This window comes from Rhinoraja longicauda, chromosome 5 (genome assembly GCF_053455715.1).
Source record: "Rhinoraja longicauda isolate Sanriku21f chromosome 5, sRhiLon1.1, whole genome shotgun sequence".
NCBI lineage: Eukaryota > Metazoa > Chordata > Chondrichthyes > Rajiformes > Arhynchobatidae > Rhinoraja > Rhinoraja longicauda.
Window position 1 is genome coordinate 78255762 of NC_135957.1, and position 20264 is coordinate 78276025.

Below are 20264 nucleotides of genomic sequence, written 5' to 3' on the forward strand. Positions count from 1 at the left end.
AAGAAACTTTTTCACCCAGAGAGTTGTGAATTTGTGGAATTCTCTGCCACAGAGGGCAGTGGAGGCCAATTCACTGGATGAATTTAAAAGAGAGTTAGATAGAGCTCTAGGTGCTAGCGGAATCAAGGGATATGGGGAGAAGGCAGGCACGGATTACTGATTGTGGATGATCAGCCATGATCACAATGAATGGCGGTGCTGGCTTCGAAGGGCCGAATGGCCCCCTCGTGCACCTATTTTCTATGTTTCTATGTTTCCATAGAATATGGATCAAAATGCAGGCAAATGAGACTGAACGGCCTGTTTTCCATGCTTTATATCTCTATGACTTTATAACTTTGAGTGTTGTGCTCTTTGGGATTAGATACTAATGAATCAATCTTTCGTTTTCATCCTGCAATCCACTTATTGTCGAGCACTCACGATTACAAGGAATGACTTATTGACTCGCCATTTCTGCACGTTTTCTGCTACACACTTGACCACTGGGTTTAAGCCGGACAATATTCCTCAGTGTCGGTGACAACACGCCTCTCGTGTGTGCTCTGCTCTGCGCTGGGATTGAATGTCCTGTATTGACTGACATGCCTGGTTAATTATCTATGCCATCATTATGGCTGGACGGGCCAGTAATCATCCAGGCAAATCATTAACTGGGAGGCAATCCTTCTTCAGAGAAGACTCCGGTGATAATGGGCTGTGTGCTCATTCGGGGGGGGTGATGCGAGTGAAACCCAGAGCTAGCTAGCCCCAGGCTCCATTCACCGTGCCCGCCTCGGCGATGCCGGCAGAGGTCCGATCCGCCCTGGACCACATCCTCGCCGGGGCAAGCACCTCGGGACGGGCTCTGCCAGCGTGGGAGGAGGGGGCGACCAAGCACTCTGAAATGCCCGAGTGCTTCGTCTCATGGCCCCAGGATGTAGCGAAGAGCTTCTCCCACACGAAGCGGGTGGGGAATTACCTGGTGGGCAAGATGATCAACAAAGGCTCCTTCGCCAAGGTGATGGAGGGGCTCCACATCCCGACAGGAGAGAAGGTAAAAGAGTGTGAGAAGAGAGGGGGAGAACTGCAGATGCTGGTTTAGACCGAAGAAGGGGTCTCCTCCACCCATTCCTTCTCCCCAGAGATGCTGCCTGTCCCGCTGAGTTACTGCAGCTTTTTTTGTGTGTCTATCTTAGGTAAAAGCGTGATTATCGAACCTCTTTTCCAGCTTATACGATGCCAAGTGAGAAGTACATTAAGGAATCCCAGTCTTATATTGATTCATGTTCGAAAAGATAAGACATTGATGTTCAGAAACAAAGGCATTTTAGACAGAAAACATGAGAAAAGCTGCCAGTGTCTATTTTGCAAGAACAAATTTAATCAAGTATGTGAGAGTGTATTGTTGCAGTTTACCTGAATCTGTTCCTGATTCTTAACAAAAACTTTCTTGAATTGAATTAGCCGGACAATATTCTGTTCATTCGTGTGTGTTTTCGGGCATTATTTCCACTTTCTTATGTTCCATTTGCAATAGACATTAACGGTGTTGCAGAATCAGCTACTGTGGAGATGTGGCGGCGCGGTGGCGCAGCGGTAGAGTTGCTGCCTTACGAGCACCAGAGACCGGGGGTTCAATCCTGATTATGGGTGCTGTCTGTACGGAGTTTGTACGTCCCCCCACGTGACCGTGAGGGATTTCTCCCGGTGCTCCGGTTTCCTCCCACACTCCAAAGACGTACAAGTTTGTAGGTTATTTGGCTTGGTAAAATTGGAAATTGTGTCTGGTGTGTGTAGGATAGTGTACCAGGGATCGCTAGTCCGCATGGACTCAGTGGGCCGAAGGGCCTTTTTCCACGCTGCATCTCTAAACTAAACTAAATAAGTATTTACTTTGCAAGAACAAAATTAATGAAGTCTATGAATATGTATTATTACAATATACCTCAATCTCGGTACTTGATTCTTACAAAAACTTCCTTGGATTGACCATCGTGAATATTTCTCATGACTAAATGTGCTTTCCTCTGTGTTTCCTTGTATTATTTCCACGTTCTCATATTCCATTTGCAACAGACATTAATGTTGTCGCAGAAGCAGCTACTGTCGAGATCATAGAATTGCAGACACAACCCAGAACCAGGCCCTTCAGTCCGCCCAGTCCATACTGACCATCAATTGCCCATTTATACTAATCCTACTAGTTGCATTTATATTTCTTCCCATAATCTCACCACAGATCCTGCCTGACTTTCTGAGTGTTCCAGCATTTTCTGCTTTTAATTTAGACTGTTAGCCTCTGTAGTGTTTTACAGCTCCTGCAGTTTAGTTTTTCTACAGTTTAGAGATTCAGCGTGGAAATTCTCTGGATGCTTTCAAGAGAGAGTTAGATAGAGCTCTTATTGATAGCAGAGTCAGGGGTATGGGGAGAGGCAGGTGCAGGGTACTGATTGTGGATGATCAGCCATGATCACATTGAATGGCGGTGCTGGCTTGAAGGGCCGAATGGCCTACTCCTGCACCTATTGTCTATTGTCTATTGGAAACAGGCCCTTCGGCCCATCGGGTCCGCACTGACCAGTGATCCCCGCACATTAACACTATCCTACACACACAAGGGACAAATTACACTTATACCAAGCCAATTAACCTACAAAAAACCTGTATATCTTTGGAGTGTGGGAGGAAACCACAGATCTCGGAGAAAACCCACACAGGCCGCGGGGAGAACGTACAAACTCCGTACAGACAGCACTCGTAGTCAGGTTAGAACCCGGGTCTCTGGTGCTGTAAGGCAGTGGTTCTACCGCTGTGCCACCCACCGTGCCATTCTTATTTAATGGTTCCCCAGCTCAGATTTTATGAGGCCAAATCAGGACTTTGGAGAAAAATATTTTCTCCTCTTTAACTGTTGAAATGGAGGTAACTGGTAAGTGGCTCGTGCATTTGTCAGTGGTACTGTGGCTCGATCTAACTTAATAGACTGGGCAATGGTGCTTTATTGCCACATGTACAGTTAATTAAGGATGAGAGGGGATCTTATCGAAACGTATATGATTATTAAAGGGTTGGACACGTTAGAGGCAGGAAACATGTTCCCAATGTTGGGGGAGTCCAGAACAAGGGACCACAGTTTAAGAATAAGGGGTAGGCCATTTAGAACTGAGATGAGGAAAAACGTTTTCAGAGAGTTGTGAATCTGTGGAATTCTCTGCCTCAGAAGGCAGTGGAGGCCAATTCTCTGAAAGCATTCAAGAGAGAGCTAGATAGAGCTCTTAAGGATAGCGGAGTCAGGGGGTATGGGGAGAAGGCAGGAACGGGGTACTGATCGAGAATGATCAGCCATGATCACATCGAATGGCGGTGCTGGCTCGAAGGGCCGAATGGCCTCCTCCTGCACCTATTGTCTGTTGTCTATTGTCTATAATTACCTTTTTTGCAACAATTCAGTAAAAATCTTACCAAAAGTATGACCATACTTAAGTGCAATCATACCTACCGAAGATACACACAAAATGCCGCAGTAATGCAGTGGGACAGGCAGCATCGCTGGAGAGAAGGAATGGGTGATGTTTTGGGTGGAGACTGTCAGAGAGTCACTGTCAGAGTGAGGCCTAATGCAAATTGGAGGAACAGCACCTTATATTTCGCTTCGGCAGCTTACAACCCAGTGGTATGAATATTGATTTCTCTAACTTTAAGTAACCCTTACTTTCCCTCTCTCTCCAATCCTCCCACACCCTAGTTCACCTACTAGTTTCACTGTCCTTCTGATTCATTTTACTGACTGTATGCCTCTTTATCACCTTCCCCTCTGCTAACAATGTACCGTTCTAGATTTCCTTAGCAAAGTCCGCAGCGATCTGTCGTTTTCACACCTTACCCTTCCATATCTCTAGACTCCCTCTTCCCTGACTCTCAGACTAAAGAAGCGTCTCGACCCGAAATGTCATCCATTCCTTCTCTCCAGAGATGCTGCCTGGCCCGCTGAGTTACTCCAGCTTTTCGTGTCTATCTTTGGTTTAGACCAGCATCTGCAGTTCCTTCATATACATTTCAACTGCAGTTTCTTCCTGCTCATACTTACCGAATAGTGAAAGATTTGAATAGAGTGGATGTGGAGAGGATGTTTCCAGTAGTGGGAGAGTCCACGACCAGAGGACGTAGCCTCAGAATATAAGGACGTACCTTTAGAAAGGAGACGAGGAGGACTGTCTTTAGTCAGGGGGTGGTGAATCTGCGGAATTGTTTGCCACAGACGGCTCTGGAGCCCAAGTCAATGTATATTTTTAAGGTGGAGATTGACAGATACTTGATTGGTAAGGGTGTCAGGGGTTATGGGGAGGAGGCAGGAGAATGGGGTTGGGAGGGAAAGATAGATCAGCCATGATTGAATGGTGGAGTAGACTCAATGGGCCAAATGGCCTAATTCTGCTCCTATAATTTATGAAACTTTGAAGGACAAGAGTGTAAGAATATGTAAGAATAGTAGATTACACTGAGGCAATAGACAAGAATTGCCACGTTTCTGGCACCATCTTGTACCCAAGTTTCAAAGTTCTTAAAAATATCGAGTCTTAAAGAGGCCTTAAAGGCCCATTTATCTTTCAGTTCCTGGCACTCTGCACCCCTGGACACCACTTTATGCCTAAAAAAAGACCTGATTCAAAATGAGTGTAGGAAAGACCTGCAGAAGTTGGTTTATACCGAAGATAGACACAAAGTAGTGGAGTAATTCAGCAGGTCAGGCAGCATCTCTGGGGAAAAAGGATGGGTGACGTTTCAGGACAGAACCAGTCTTCAAACTGAAAGTAGAGTGATTAGACTATAATGGAGTAGACTAGGAATCACAATCAAGTTGTATTAATATTTGGGTTTTTGCTTTATTGCATTTTTTAATTGATTATGTTATCTATGAGTACCTTGTTTGCTGCTGCAAGTAAGAATTTATTTGTTCTGTTGTCGGTATATATAGCAATTAAACACTCTTGTCTCTCTTGACACTTGAGTTTCGCAACCCACATTTGCAAACACCCAACCTGGCGGCACGGTGGCGCACTGGTAGAGTTGCCTCCTTACAGCGCCAGAGGCCCGGGACCGATCCTGACTACGGGTGCTGTCTGTATGGAGTTTGTACGTTCTCCCCCTGACCGCGTGGGTTTTCTCCGGGTGCTCCGGTTTCCTCCCACACTCCAAATGAGAATCTATGCTATTAGCTGATATAGTTCATTAGAGATATTGATATTTTGTTGTAGTTGAGATGGTGTTTTAGCTAATATAAAATGAATGCTTATTTTCAGTAGAAAGCAGTAAGATGGATGCTTGTGGCAGAAATGTTATCCTTGGGAATGGAATGTGTTTGTCCCTTTATGAATGATAAGGAGTATACAGAGGAGTAGGGGTTTCTTGTTCTTAAATTACTCCCCTACTCCCTTGACTAACTGTATGAGCCCTGTGTATTGAAACAGTAAAGCAAGGTCGTGCAGCTGCGAGATTGCTCGTGTATAGAGATAAGCTTCTTTCTCAATAACAGCTCCTTATATGTGTGCGTGTGAAAGTAGGAAAAGTTTCGAATCCACTCTAGGTAAATTGATGCGTTTCCCCGAAAGCATGTGATTTATATTGATGGTTTGGTTTCTGAGCATGTGACCTGTATTAATGATTTTGTTTTCTCTGTAACCATGGAAATTGTATTAGAATTGTAATTGGTCCTTGATTTTATCTGTTACACCCCTTTTTCCTTTCTGTATAAAAAAGTAAACAATCGTGGAAAAGTTGTTCTTCCCCTCTCCTGAGTTGAGATCTCTTCAGACACTAGTATTGTGTCTGGACATCCTCATGGGAAGAACCCCATGGTGGAATAAATCTGATGTGCCCATCCAGTAATTCGTGTGATTATTCAGACTGAAGATTCAAGATTCAAGAGATTCAAGATTCAAGATAGCTTTATTTGTCATCCAAAAAAAAACGGATTTTTGGACGAAATTCAGTCACCCACAGTCCAACAATAAAAGCATTAAATTCAGTAAAGGTAAAGAACTTGATTTATCACAATGATGTACAGGTTTGTAGGTTAATAGAAACATAGAAACATAGAAAATAGGTGCAGGAGTAGGCCATTCGGCCCTTCAAGCCTGCACCGCCATTCAATATGATCATGGCTGATCATCCAGCTCAGTAGCCTGTACCTGCCTTCTCTCCATACCCCCTGATCCCTTTAGCAAAAAGGGCCACATCTAACTCCCTCTTAAATATAGCCAATGAACTGGCCTCAACTACCTTCTGTGGCAGAGAATTCCACAGACTCACCACTCTCTGTGTGAAGAAATGTTTTCTCATCTCGGTCCTAAAAGACTTCCCCCTTATCCTTAAGCTGTGACCCCTGGTTCTGGACTCCCCCAACATCGGGAACAATCTTCCCGCATCTAGCCTCTCCAACCCGTTAAGAATTTTATATGTTTCTACAAGATCCCCCCTCAGTCTTCTAAATTCCAGCGAGGGCCGAGGGCTCGAAGGGCCGAATGGCCTACTCCTGCACCTATTTTCTATGTTTCTATTAACCTACAAATCTGTACATCATTGTGATAAATCAATGACTTGGTGTAATTGTAAATTGTTCCCTAGTGTGTGTAGGCTAGTGTGAGTGCGTGGGGATCGGCGATGGGCGCGGACCTGGTGGGCCGAAGCACCTGTTTCCCCGCTGTATCTTGTAAAACTAAACAAAACTGGTTTTGGTCGATGTGTTCACCCAGGTGGCCATCAAGGTGATCGACAAGAAGAAAGCCAAGCAGGACACTTACATCCAGAAAAACATGAAGAGAGAACCCCGCATTCACCAAATGATCAAGCACCCCAACATCGTGCAGCTCTTTGAAACGCTGGAGACTGAGAACTCCTACTACATGGCGATGGAACTGTGCCAGGGGGGCGACCTGATGGACAGAATCTGCGAGAAGATGAAGCTTGAAGAAAGAGAAGTGCGGAAATATACCCGGCAGATCCTGTCCGCGGTGGAACACCTCCATCGCCATGCCATCGTGCACAGGTACGAGCGAGGACCCTGCTAAGCCACAAAGTGCTGGAGTGAATCTGTGGAATTCTCTGCCACAGAAGGCAATGGAGGCCAATTCACTGGATGTTTTCAAGAGAGAGTTAGTTTTAGCTCTTAGGGCTGGCGGAATCAAGGGATAAGGGGAAAAAGCAGAAACGAGGTACTGATTTTAGATGGTATCACAAGATGCTGGAGTAACTCAGCAGGTCAGGCAGCATCTAGGAGAGAGGGAATGGGTGACGTTTCGGGTCGAGACCCTTCTTCAGACTGAAGAAGGGTCTCGACCCGAAACGTCACCCATTCCCTCTCTCCTAGATGCTGCCTGACCTGCGGAGTTATTCCAACATCTTGTGATACCTTCGATTTGTACCAGCATCTGCAGTTATTTTCCTACTGATTTTAGATGATCATATTGAATGGTGGTGCTGGCTCAAAGGGCCGAATGGCCAACCCCTGCACCTATTTTTCTATGTTCTATGTTTCTATGAGTCAGGCAGCATCCCTGGAGAACATGGATAGGTGACGTTCCAGGTCGGGAGCCTTCTTCGGACTGATTGCAGGTGGGAATTGGGGGGGGGGGGGGGGTGAAGAAAGCTGGAAGAGTGGAGGGGCAGGATAAAGTGTGGCAGCTCGTAGGTAAATACAGGCGAGAGGGCGGCACGGTGGCGCAGCATTAGGGTTGCTGCCTTGCAACTCCAGGGACCCGGGTTCGATCCTGACTAAGAGTGCTGTCTGCAAGGAGTATACTAGTATACTAGTACTATCCTACACACCAGGAATAATTCGCAATTTACCGAAGGCAATTAACCTGCAAACCTGTACATCTTTGGAGTGTGGGAGGAAACCGGAGCACCCGGAGGAAACCCAAGCGGTCACAGGGAGAACGTACACACTCCGTGCAGACAACACCCGTAGTCAGGATCGAACCCGGCTCTCTGGCGCTGTAAGGCAGCAACTCTACCGCTGCGCCACCGTGCTGTCCTTAGATGTTGCCTAGGATGGAACATTTTAATTATGGAGAAAGGCTGAAGAGGCTGGGTTAGTTATCGTTGCTGTTAAGCTTAGTTTATGATTGGAGCGGCACAGTGGTGCAGCGGTAAAGTTTGCACCATCACAGTGCAGAACAGCTTTCCTATGGCACCACCCCTTGCATTTCAGAAATGGTAACTTTCCAAGGTGCCTCTGCCATCTATCAGAAACATATAGATAAGAAAAGTTGCTAAGCCTGAGCAGGGCACATTCTACCATTGACTGGATAGACTCGGATTGTACTCGCTGGAATTTAGAAGATTGAAGGGGGGATCTTATAGAAACTTACAAAATTCTTAAGGGGTTGAACAGGCTAGATGCAGGAAGATTGTTCCCGATGTTGGGGAAGTCCAGAACAAGGGGTCATAGTTTAAGGATAAGGGGGAAGTCTTTTAGGACCGAGATGAGAAAGTTTTTTTTCACACAGAGAGTGGTGAATCTGTGGAATTCTCTGCCACAGAAGGTAGTTGAGGCCAGTTCATTGGCTATATTTAAGAGGGAGTTAGATGTGGCCCTTGTGGCTAAAGGGATCAGGGGGTATGGAGAGAAGGCAGGTACGGGATACTGAGTTGGATGATCAGCCATGATCATATTGAATGGCGGTGCAGGCTCGAAGGGCCGAATGGCCTACTCCTGCACCTATTTTCTATGTTTCTATGTTTCTATGACACCAAGATTGTAGACATTCTGGTCTGTTTGGCATTGGTCTTGGTTTATACAATGTAAAGCTTTTGTTTGTGTGCTATCCAATTAAATCAGATCAGGGCTTCACGGTGGCGCAGCGATAGAGTTGCTGCCTTACAGCACCAGAGACCCGGGTTTGATCCCAACCACGGGTGCTATCTGTACGGAGTTTGTACATTCTCCCCGCGACCTGTGTGGGTTTTCTCCAGGTGCTCTGGTTTCCCCCCACACTCTGAGGACGTACAGGTTTTTAGGTTATGTGGCTTCGGTAAAATTGTAAATTGTCCCTTGTGTGCGTAGGATAGTGTTAGTGTGTGGGGATTGCTGGTCGGCATGGACTCGGTGGGCTGAAGGGCCTGTTACCGCACTGTATCTCTAAACTAAATTAAACGAAAGATAATACCATACATGACTACAATCAAGCCATTCACACGTACAACAGATAGAGCAAAGAGCGGAATAAAAGGGTGGAGAGATTACATTGGATGTTAGTAAATCTTCTTTTGCGACCTTCACACAAAGGGTCACAGTGGCCTGACGCTATCTCATGTGAATAGTTTGGGCTGTTTATTACAGAGGCATAGAGTCATACAGCACGTAAACAGGACCTTCAACACAACTTTCCCATGCCAACCAAGATGCCCCTTCTACACTAGTCCCACCTGCCTGTGTCTGGCCCATATCCCTCTAAACCTTGTGGAGTAGATATTGTTCCTTTTTTGCATATCTTTCATTCATTTGTTCTGTACCTCTCTGTATCACCATCTATATCTCACGCTTCTCTTTCCCCTGATTCTCAGTCTGAAGAAGGGTCACTTAGGAAGACACAAACAATCTCCCAGATGTACCAGAGGACAGAGGATCTAGGGAGACAGACGAGCTGAAAGAAATTTGTAGGCGAGAAATAGTATTGGGTAGACTGATGGGACTGAAGGCTGATAAAGCCCCAGGGCCTGATGGTCTGCATCCCAGGGTACTCAAGGAGGTGGCTTTAGAAATCTTGGACGCATTGGTGATCATTTTCCAATGTTCAATAGATTCAGGATTAGTTCCTATGATTTACTCCAGCATTTTGTGTCTAGCTTCAAATTCCTTTTCAACTATATGAGAAGGAAGGTCAACAGCTCAATCACAAACATTTTAAATATAAAATAGTTGTTGGTTTTAAGGATGTATTTAAACATATCATGTTCTCTGGACTTTTTTTTCCCCCCCAAGGGATCTGAAAATAGAAAACTTTCTCCTTGATGAAAATAACAACATCAAAATTGTAGGTAAGTGTAGCACAATATGAAATAATGAGGAACTAAAGTAATAGAGGTGTTAAGTTGGGAAACAATGGTGTCAAATGTCGCTCCGAGAGCAGGAGACCATTTGTTGCCCACTTCAAATAAAATGGCTAACCATCATCTCAAGTAAATTGTAAATTGTAAATTGTAAAAACCTTTATTGTCACTACACAAAGTACAGCGAAATTAAAGCAGTCCAGATGATGCAATCACACACAGCAGACAGTACAAAGGATAAACCTTTATCCATAACAAGCTAAACCTAATCTACTGAATTAAACAAACTGACCTCTAATACAATATAGACAAAACAATTACAATACGGTCGAGGCAGTGTACAGTGCAATCAAGTAGCAGTAAAAGGAATTTAATCCAACAGAATAAGGATAATTCCTGACACAAGTTCAGTTCAATTCAGTTTACTTTACTGTCACGTGTACTGAGGTACAGTGAAAAGCTTTTGTTGCGTGCTAACCAGTCAGCGGAAAGACAATACACGATTACAATCGATCCATTTACAGTGCACAGATACATGATAAGGGAATAACGTTTAGTGCAAGGTAAAGACAGCAAAGTCTGATCAAAGATTGTCCGAGCATCACCAAAGAAGTAGATAGTAGTTCAGGACTGCTCTCTGGTTGAGGTAGGATAAATTGCCTGATAACAGCTGGGAAGAAACTGTCCCTGGACCTGGAGGTGTGTGTTTTGACACTTCTATACCTATTGCCTGATGGGAGAGGGGAGAAGAGGGAGTGGCCAGGGTGTGACTCATCCTTGATTATGCTGCTGGCCTTGCCGAGGCAGCGTGAGGTATGGTGCTGGAATGCTGGAGTAACCCCACAGGTCAGGCAGCATCTCTGGAGAACATGGATCGGTGATGTTTCAGGCCGGGAGCCTTCTTCAGACTACCTGCTGAGTTTAATTTAGTTTCGAGATACAGCGTGGAAAGCGGTCCTTCAGTTGAGTGAGTCCATGCCGACCAACGATTGCCCATACACTAGTTCTATATAATTCCAGTTTCGCATCCTACATACTAGGTGCAATTTACAGATGCCAATTAACCTGCAAACCTGCACGTCCTTGGAGATTACTCCAGTTACTCCAGGACAGGGGTACTGATTGAGAATGATCAGCCATGATCATATTGAATGGCGGTGCTGGCTCGAAGGGCCGAATGACCTACTCCTGCACCTATTGTCTAAAATGTATGACTAAATTATGAAGAAAGAGTTTCATTTAAAAATGCACCCTCAAAAATCATCAGTAAACTTCAATACATTCAAAACTCCGCTGCCCGTCTACTCACCCACACCCCGATCCGTGACCATATCACCCCCGTCCTTTACAAACTCCACTGGCTCCCCATCCCCCAGAGAATCCAGTACAAAATCCTCCTCATGACCTACAAAGCCCTCCATAACCTGGCCCCATCCTACCTGACCGACCTCCTCCACAGGCACACTCCCACCTGCACCCTCCGCTCTGCTGCTGCCAATCTCCTATCCCCCCACATCCGGACCAAACTCAGATCCTGGGGGGGACAAGGCTTTCTCCATCGCTGCTCCCACCCTATGGAACTCACTACCTCAAACCGTCAGAGACTCCTCCACACTCACCACATTCAAAACATCACTGAAGTCTCACCTGTTCAGTACTGCCTTCAACCACTGAAGGTCACCTCACCTTCTGTCTCCTTTCTCTGTTCGTTTACTTATTTATCTATTTATTCACTTCCCTATGTTCTCTAAATCCCTGTAAAGCGTCTTTGAGTATATGAAAAGCGCTATATAAATGTAATGTATTATTATTATTATTATTATTATTATCTATTGTCCTTTTTTCATATTAACCAGCATCTGCAGTTCCTTTGTTTCTATATAAGGATAATTCCTACTTAGGGTTAACACAAAAGCATGTGAGATTAACTCAATCAGTCAGATCTTCTCACTTTATTGAGTAGGTTGTTGGAGGATTTGTAGACACTGTCTACAATCATAAATTGGAAAGCGGGCACGATCCTTGCAATTTACAGCATGGCGGCTATCAACAGTTGAAGACATCAGCCAAAAAAAGCCAAATATTCAAGAGAAAGAGCTGGAAAGGGTGCAGAGAAGAATTAAAAGGATGTTCCCAGGACTCGAGGGCCAGAGCTGAAAGGAGTGGTTGAACAGGCTAGGTCTATATACCTTGGAGCACAGGTGATCTTATAGTGATGTACAAAATTGGACAATGGACAATAGGTGCAGGAGGAGGCCATTCAGCCCTTCGAGCCAGCACCGCCATTCAATGTGATCATGGCTGATCATTCTCAATCAGTACCCCGTTCCTGCCTTCTCCCCATACCCCCTGACTCCGCTATCCTTAAGAGCTCTATCTAGAATTGTGAGAGTTATATTCATACAGGGTGGAAACAGGCCCTTCGGCCCAACTTGAGAGGAATAGATCGGGTGAATGCACAGTGTTTTGCCCAGAGTAGAGGTATCAAAAGCCAGAGGACATCAGTTTAAGGTGAGGGGGGAAAGATTTAATAGGTACCTGAGGAGTAACGTTTTCATGCCAAAGGCAGTGGATGTATGGGATGAGCCGCCGGAGGAGGCAGTTGAGGCAGGGACTATCACAACATTTATGAAGCAATTAGACAAGTACAGGGATAGGATAGATTTAGAGGGATATGGGCCAAACGCAGGCAGGTGGGACTAGTATATGTGGGACATGTTGGCCGGTGCGGGCAAGTTGCGCCGAAGCTGCATGACTCTATGACTCTAAGAGGGACACAAACTGACAGATATTAATAAATAAAACAGCTTTGAGTTCTTTGGTCTTTTATTTGATACTCAATTGTTGTTGTATATTCTCTTTGATGTAGATTTTGGATTAAGTAACATCCTGAAGAATGACAGTCAGGAGATGTTGAATACACAGTGCGGGAGTCCGGCCTATGCTGCCCCTGAGCTCCTCGCCCATAAGAAATATGGTCCCAAGGTTGATGTCTGGTCAATGTAGGTACTGGGTTGCATGGGAAATTAATCTGTCTCTTGGAAGAGAATAGCGATGTATACTACTGTTGCCAATTGGTGCTATCTCACTGCCAAGAACAACGTAACACTTCCTCGTTTAAATGTTACATGATCTGCTATGTATTTTCACAACGTGCACATGTTTTTTTTCCTGAATCTTGGTGCAGAAATGTTTGAGTTTAGTTTTCTTTGAGTATTATATGCTGAAGGCACAATACAGCAGTGTAGGTTGTTACATTCAGATTGGCTGAAATTTACAATATTTGGGCATTCGGTCTGTAGAGGTCTCTGCTGTGGCGACTCTCCCACATTAATGGAGGGGGAAATGGCGGTGCCAATAAATGTCAAGATGAAAAGGTTCATAAATTCATACATTCTATGAGCATAAACAGGCCATTCGGCCCATCAAGCCTACTACGCCATTCAATTATGGCTGATCTATCGATCCCCCCTAACCCCATTCTCCTGCCTTCCCCCCATAACCCTTAAACCCATACTAATCAAGAATCTGTCAATCTCTGCTTTGAAAATATCCATTGACTTGACCTCCAAAGCCTTCTGCAGCAGCGAATTCCACAGATTCACCACCCTCTGACTAAAGAAATTCCTCCTCATCTCCTTTCTAAAGGTACGTCCTTTTATTCTGAGGCTATGAATGAATGAATGAATGAATGAATGAATGAATAAGTTTATTGGCCAAGTATGTGCATATACAAGGAATGTGCCCTGGTGCTCCGCTCACAAATGACAACACAAACATACAGTTAACAATTATGAATAAAGCATAAACACATCAAAACAATAAGGATACAACATTACGGTCTAAACATGTGGGTGAAAATAAACCAGAGCAAAAAAGAGACTACAGACTTTGGTTATTGAGTAGAACTACTACTCGTGGAACAAAGCTGTTTTTATGTCTGGCTGTGGCTGCTTTGACAGTCCGGAGTCACCTTGGTCCTTCTCCTCCTTTTACCTGAGGAGAATGATCCGCCTTGGCTGCCTATGGCATCTGGTGCTAGGCTCTCCCACTAGTGGAAACATCCTCTCCACATCCACATCCACTCCATCCAGGCCTTTCTCTTTACGGTAAGTTTCAACGAGGTCCTCCGTCATCCTTCTAAACTCCAGCGAGTACAGGCCCAGTGCCTATAAACGCTCATCATACAGCGGGTTAACCTACTCATTCCTGGGATCATTCTGGTAAACCTCCACTGGATTCGACCTCACTCGTTATGGAGATCATAGATGATTAGCCCTCACCTATGGTGGTCATTGCCTGGTGCTTGCAACCGAGATCAGATTCACCTGCCCTCCTCCCTCCACCCCCTCCTCCACCCCCTCCTCCACACCCCCCACCCCCACCCAACTCCCCAGATCCATTAGTCATCCCTTTAAGTCCTTGCAAGCATGATACAATGGCAGCACTGAATAGCCTGTTTCCATGTTGTAACTCTAAACTAAACTAAACTAAACTAAATTAAGAAATGAGGCTTGTTGGTTACAATAGACAATAGACAATAGACAATAGACAATAGGTGCAGGAGTAGGCCATTCAGCTCTTCGAGCCAGCACCACCATTCAATGCGATCATGGCTGATCACTCTCAATCAGTACCCCGTTCCTGCCTTCTCCCCATACCCCCTCACTCCGCTATCCTTAAGAGCTCTATCCAGCTCTCTCTTGAAAACATCCAACGAACTGGCCTCCACTGCCTTCTGAGGCAGAGAATTCCACACCTTCACCACTCTCTGACTGAAAAAGTTCTTCCTCATCTCCGTTCTAAATGGCCTACCCCTTATTCTTAAACTGTGGCCCCTTGTTCTGGACTCCCCCAACATTGGGAACATGTTTCCTGCCTCTAATGTGTCCAATCCCCTAATTATCTTATATGTTTCAATAAGATCCCCCCTCATCCTTCTAAATTCCAGTGTATACAAGCCCAATCGCACACAGTCCTCCAGGTGCGGTCTCACCAGGGCCCGGTACAACTGTAGAAGGACCTCTTTGCTCCTATACTCAACTCCTCTTGTTATGAAGGCCAACATTCCATTGGCTTTTTTCACTGCTTGCTGTACCTGCATGCTTCCTTTCATTGACTGATGCACTAGGACACCCAGATCTCGTTGAACTCCCCCTCCTCCTAACTTGACACCATTCAGATAATAATCTGCCTTTCTATTCTTACTTCCAAAGTGAATAACCTCACACTTATCTACATTAAACTGCATCTGCCATGTATCCGCCCACTCACACAACCTGTCCAAGTCACCCTGCAGCCTTATTGCATCTTCCTCACAATTCACACTACCCCCCAGCTTAGTATCATCTGCAAATTTGCTAATGGTACTTTTAATCCCTTCGTCTAAGTCATTAATGTATATCGTAAATAGCTGGGGTCCCAGCACCGAACCTTGCGGTATCCCACTGGTCACTGCCTGCCATTCCGAAAGGGACCCATTTATCCCCACTCTTTGCTTTCTGTCTGTCAACCAATTTTCTATCCATGTCAGTACCCTACCCCCAATACCATGTGCCCTAATTTTGCCCACTAATCTCCTATGTGGGACCTTGTCGAAGGCTTTCTGAAAGTCGAGGTACACCACATCCACTGACTCTCCCCTGTCAATTTTCCTAGTTACATCCTCAAAAAATTCCAGTAGATTTGTCAAGCATGATTTCCCCTTCGTAAATCCATGCTGACTCGGAATGATCCTGTTACTGCTATCCAAATGCTCAGCAATTTCGTCTTTTATAATTGACTCCAGCATCTTCCCCACCACTGATGTCAGACTAACTGGTCTATAATTACCCGTTTTCTCTCTCCCTCCTTTCTTAAAAAGTGGGATAACATTTGCTATCCTCCAATCCACAGGAACTGATCCTGAATCTATAGAACATTGAAAAATGATCTCCAATGCTTCCACTATTTCTAGAGCCACCTCCTTAAGTACCCTGGGATGCAGACCATCAGGCCCTGGGGATTTATCAGCCTTCAGTCCCATCAGTCTACCCAAAACCATTTCCTGCCTAATGTGGATTTCCTTCAGTTCCTCCATCACCCTAGGTTCTCCGGCCCCTAGAACATTTGGGAGATTGTGTGTATCTTCCTCAGTGAAGACAGATCCAAAGTAACGGTTTAACTCGTCTGCCATTTCTTTGTTCCCCATAATAAATTCCCCTGCTTCTGTCTTCAAGGGACCCACATTTGCCTTGACTATTTTTTTCCTCTTCACGTACCTAAAAAAACTTTTGCTATCCTCCTTTATATTATTGGCTAGTTTACCCTCGTACCTCATCTTTTCTCCCCATATTGCCTTTTTAGTTAACTTTTGTTGCTCTTTAAAAGAGTCCCAATCCTCTGTCTTCCCACTCTTCTTTGCTATGTTATACTTCCTCTCCTTAATTTTTATGCTGTCCCTGACTTCCCTTGTCAGCCACAGGTGTCTCTTACTCCCCTTAGAGTCTTTCCACCTCTTTGGAATATATTGATCCTGCAACCTCTGCATTATTCCCAGGAATACCTGCCATTGCTGTTCTACCGTCTTCCCTGCTAGGGCCTCCTTCCAGTCAATTTTGGCCAGCTCCTGCCTCATGCCTCTGTAATCCCCTTTGCTATACTGTAATACTGACACTTCCGATTTTCCCTTCTGGTGAGTATTTTCTTGGATTCATATAACAGCACAGGAACAGTCCCTTTGGCCTGTAATCTCAGCTGCCAGCACATGATCCATATAGAGTCATAGTCATAGAGTAACACAGTTGGAAACAGGCCCTTCAGCCCAACTCTCTCGCACCAGCCAACAATGTCCCAGATACCCTGGTCCCACTTGCCTGCGTTTGGTCCATAACCCTACAAACCTGTCCTATCCATGTACCTGTCCAACTGTTTCCTTCAATTCTCTGCATATTCCTGTGCCTATCTAAAACCCTCTTAAATGGACTATCATATCTGCCTCCACCATTACCCCCACCCCCAGCAGCGTGTTCCACGCACCCACCACCCTCTGTGTAGAAAGGCTTACTCCGCACATCTTCTTTAACTTTGCCCCCTTCACCTTCGAGCTACTGCCCTCTAGTTTCTGATATTTCCACTCTGGGATAAGATATCTGACTGCCTAACCTATCTATGCCTCTCATAATCTTATGCCCTTGTATCAAGTCTCTCCTCAATCTCCAGTGTTCCAAAGTTAAGACAGTTCAAGAAATAAATAAGACAATATTTGGAGTATTGTGAGCAATTTTGGGCCTCATATCCGAGGAAGGATGTGCTGGCACTGGAGAGGGTCCTGAGGAGGTTTACCCGAGGAGAATGATCCCAGGAATGAGTAGGTTAACCTATGATGAGCGTTTATCGGCACTGGGCCTGTACTCGCTGAAGTTTAGAAGGATGAGGGGGGGGCCTTGTTGAAACTTACCGAATAGTGAAAGGCCTGAATAGAGTGGATGGGGCGAGGATGTTTACACTAGTGGGAGAGTCTAGGACCAGAGGGCACAGCCTCAAAATAAATGGACGTACCTTTAGGAAGGAGATGAGGAGGAATTTCTTTAGTCAGAGGGTGGTGAATCTGTGGAACTCATTGCCACTGAAGGTTGTGAAGGCCAAGTTAATGGATATTTTTAAGGCAGAGGTAGATAGATTCGTGATTAGTGCGGGTGTCATTGGTTATGGAGTGAAGGCAGGAGAATGGGGTTGAGAAGGAAAGATAGATCAGCCATGATTGAATGGCGGAGTGGGCTCGATGGGCCGAATGGCCTCATTCTGCTCCGATAACTTATGAACTTATGAACTTATGAGATGGATCCATCCTGCAATAACTGAAGAAATTCAAAAGTTACAAATAAAAACCAGAAAGACGCCACAGATCAGAGAGGCAGCTGAGTGCTTTCAGCACCTTCTTTTTATTTCAGATTTTCAATATTCATTGCATTATGTTTGAGGATGTTATTGCAACTCTGCCAGCCTTGTTTCAGAATGATTCCACCATCTGTGTTTTACATAACTCAGGAAGTGGGAAACGATCCCAAATAAATCCTGGCCTCAGCCTATGGGAGATATTCCCTTTGATCTATCCATCCTCCCCCCCCCACCTTCTCTGTAAGTTCATTTAGTTCATACATGAAATGTGGAAACAGGCCCTTCGGCCCAACTGAATCTACGCTGACCATCCCTCACCCGTTCACACTAGTTCCGTGTGATCCCACTTTCTCATCCCCACACACCAAGGGCAATTTACAGAGGGCCAATTCGCCCACAAACCTGCACAACTTTGGAATGTGAGAGGAAACCGGAGCACCCGGAGGAAAACCATGCAGTCATAGGGAGAACGTGCAAGCTCCGTACAGTCAGCATCCGAGGTCAGGATCAAATCTAAGTCTCTAGTACCATGAGGCAGTGAGTAGCTCTACCAATGGTGCCACTGTGCCACTGTTTCTTTGAATCCATGGAGAAACAAGGAACTGCAGATGCTGGAATCTTGAACAAAACAGAAAGTGCTGGATGAACTCAGCAGGGCAAGCAGCATTGTGGAGGGAATGGCCGGGCAACGTTTAGTGTCTAGACTCTTGCTCAGACATTTTCTTCCTCTCGAAAGGTCTCGACCCGAAACGTCAACCATTCCTTCTCTCCAGAGATGCTGCCTGTCCTGCTGAGTTACTCCAGCATTTTTGTGTCTATCTTCTTCCTCTTTCCCAGTTCCGTTGAATGATCTTTGACCTGAAACATTAACTGTGATTCTCTTTCCACTAAAAGCTGTAGTAACTCAGCGGGACAGGCAGCATCTCTGAAGAGAGGGAATGTGTGACGTTTCGTTCGAGACCCTTCTTGGTCTGGGGAAGGGTCTCGACCCGAAACGTCACCCATTCCTTCTCTCCGGAGATGCTGCCTGTTCCATTGAGTTACTCCAGCTTTTTGTGTCTATCTTTGGTTCAAACCAGCATCGGCAGTTCCTCCCGACACATCTCTTTCCATTGATGCTGCCTGGATTCTGGAAACTTTTACGGCTCTGGCTGGCATTATATGCATTCTCTGGTACGTCGGAGGTTGCGGGGAGATCTGACGGAAGTATATAAAACTATGGGAGGCATAGATGGGGTTGACAGAACCAATTTCTCATGATGGAAAAATCAAATGCAAGAGGCCATAGCCTTAAGGTGAGAGGGGCAAAGTTTTAAAGAGATGGGCAGGTCAACTTTTTTTTACACAGAGCACGGAGGATGCCTGGGTCACACTGCAGGGTTTGGTGATCAAAGCAGATACAATAGAGGCATTTAAGAGACTTTTAGATCGCCATATGGATATGCAGGGAATGGAGGGATATGGTAAGAGATGGTCTTGGCATCATGTTCAGCACAGACATTGTGGGCCGAGGGGCCTGTCCTTATGCTGTACTGTTCTATGTTCTATTGTGCATTAGAACCCCCTTTGAAAAGTATATCGCATACTGTTAAGTAATATATATATTTAAATTAATATTAATATAAAAAAGTCACCTTCTGGTTCCAGGTAATAGTGATATATATTTTTTAGTTTAGTTTATTTTAGTTAAGAGATACAGCGAGGAAACAGGCTCTTTGGCCCACTGAGTCCACACTGACCAGCGATCCCCACACACTAACACTGCCTTACACACATTAGGGACAATTTACATTTATACCACGCCAATTAACACACGAACCAGTGCGTCTTTGGAGGGTGGGAGGAAACCGAAGACCTCGGAGAAAACCCACGCTGGTCACGGGGAGAACATACAAACTCCGTACAGACAGCACCCATAGTCAGGAACGGACCCGGGTCTCTGGCACCGTAAGGCAGTAGAAGTACCGCAGCACCACCCTGCCACCCTAAGCATCCTTTAAGATCCAAGGATTCTGTGATTTTTCCTTCTAAGCAAACCCACTCCAATAACTGAGCCTGCCGTAGCCCAAAATGAATGGCGTTGTTCATTCTACACAGAATATGCTGATCGGGTTCATATTGCTTTCCTTTAATTTTACTGCTGTAACCAAGAGCTATGAATCATGTGGTGAAGATTTAATGGGTGGATAAGAGCTGACGTCTACAATGCTGTTGAGTAAGATGAGACTTTGAGGATCATTAGTTTTAACTGGCCAGTCAACTGTTTTACCCCCTACAAAGCATGTAAAATGATTCATACTTTCTATTTGTAAAAGCATAGCCCCATGGCTGCTAAACAGAAAAATGTTCCCTAT

General features: G+C 45.1%; 1 protein-coding gene across 1 annotated transcript in view; it reads left to right on the top strand.

Moving 5' to 3' along the window:
- The first annotated feature begins 781 nt into the window (after positions 1-781).
- The window catches only part of LOC144594065 (hormonally up-regulated neu tumor-associated kinase homolog A), a 38714-nt gene continuing 19231 nt past the window's right edge, over positions 782-20264 (top strand). Inside the window, exons 1-4 of the mRNA XM_078400245.1 lie at positions 782-1036; positions 6735-7027; positions 9965-10020; positions 12902-13034. Coding sequence (XP_078256371.1) covers positions 782-1036; positions 6735-7027; positions 9965-10020; positions 12902-13034 — 737 coding nt within the window. The remainder of the gene's footprint in view (positions 1037-6734; positions 7028-9964; positions 10021-12901; positions 13035-20264) is intronic.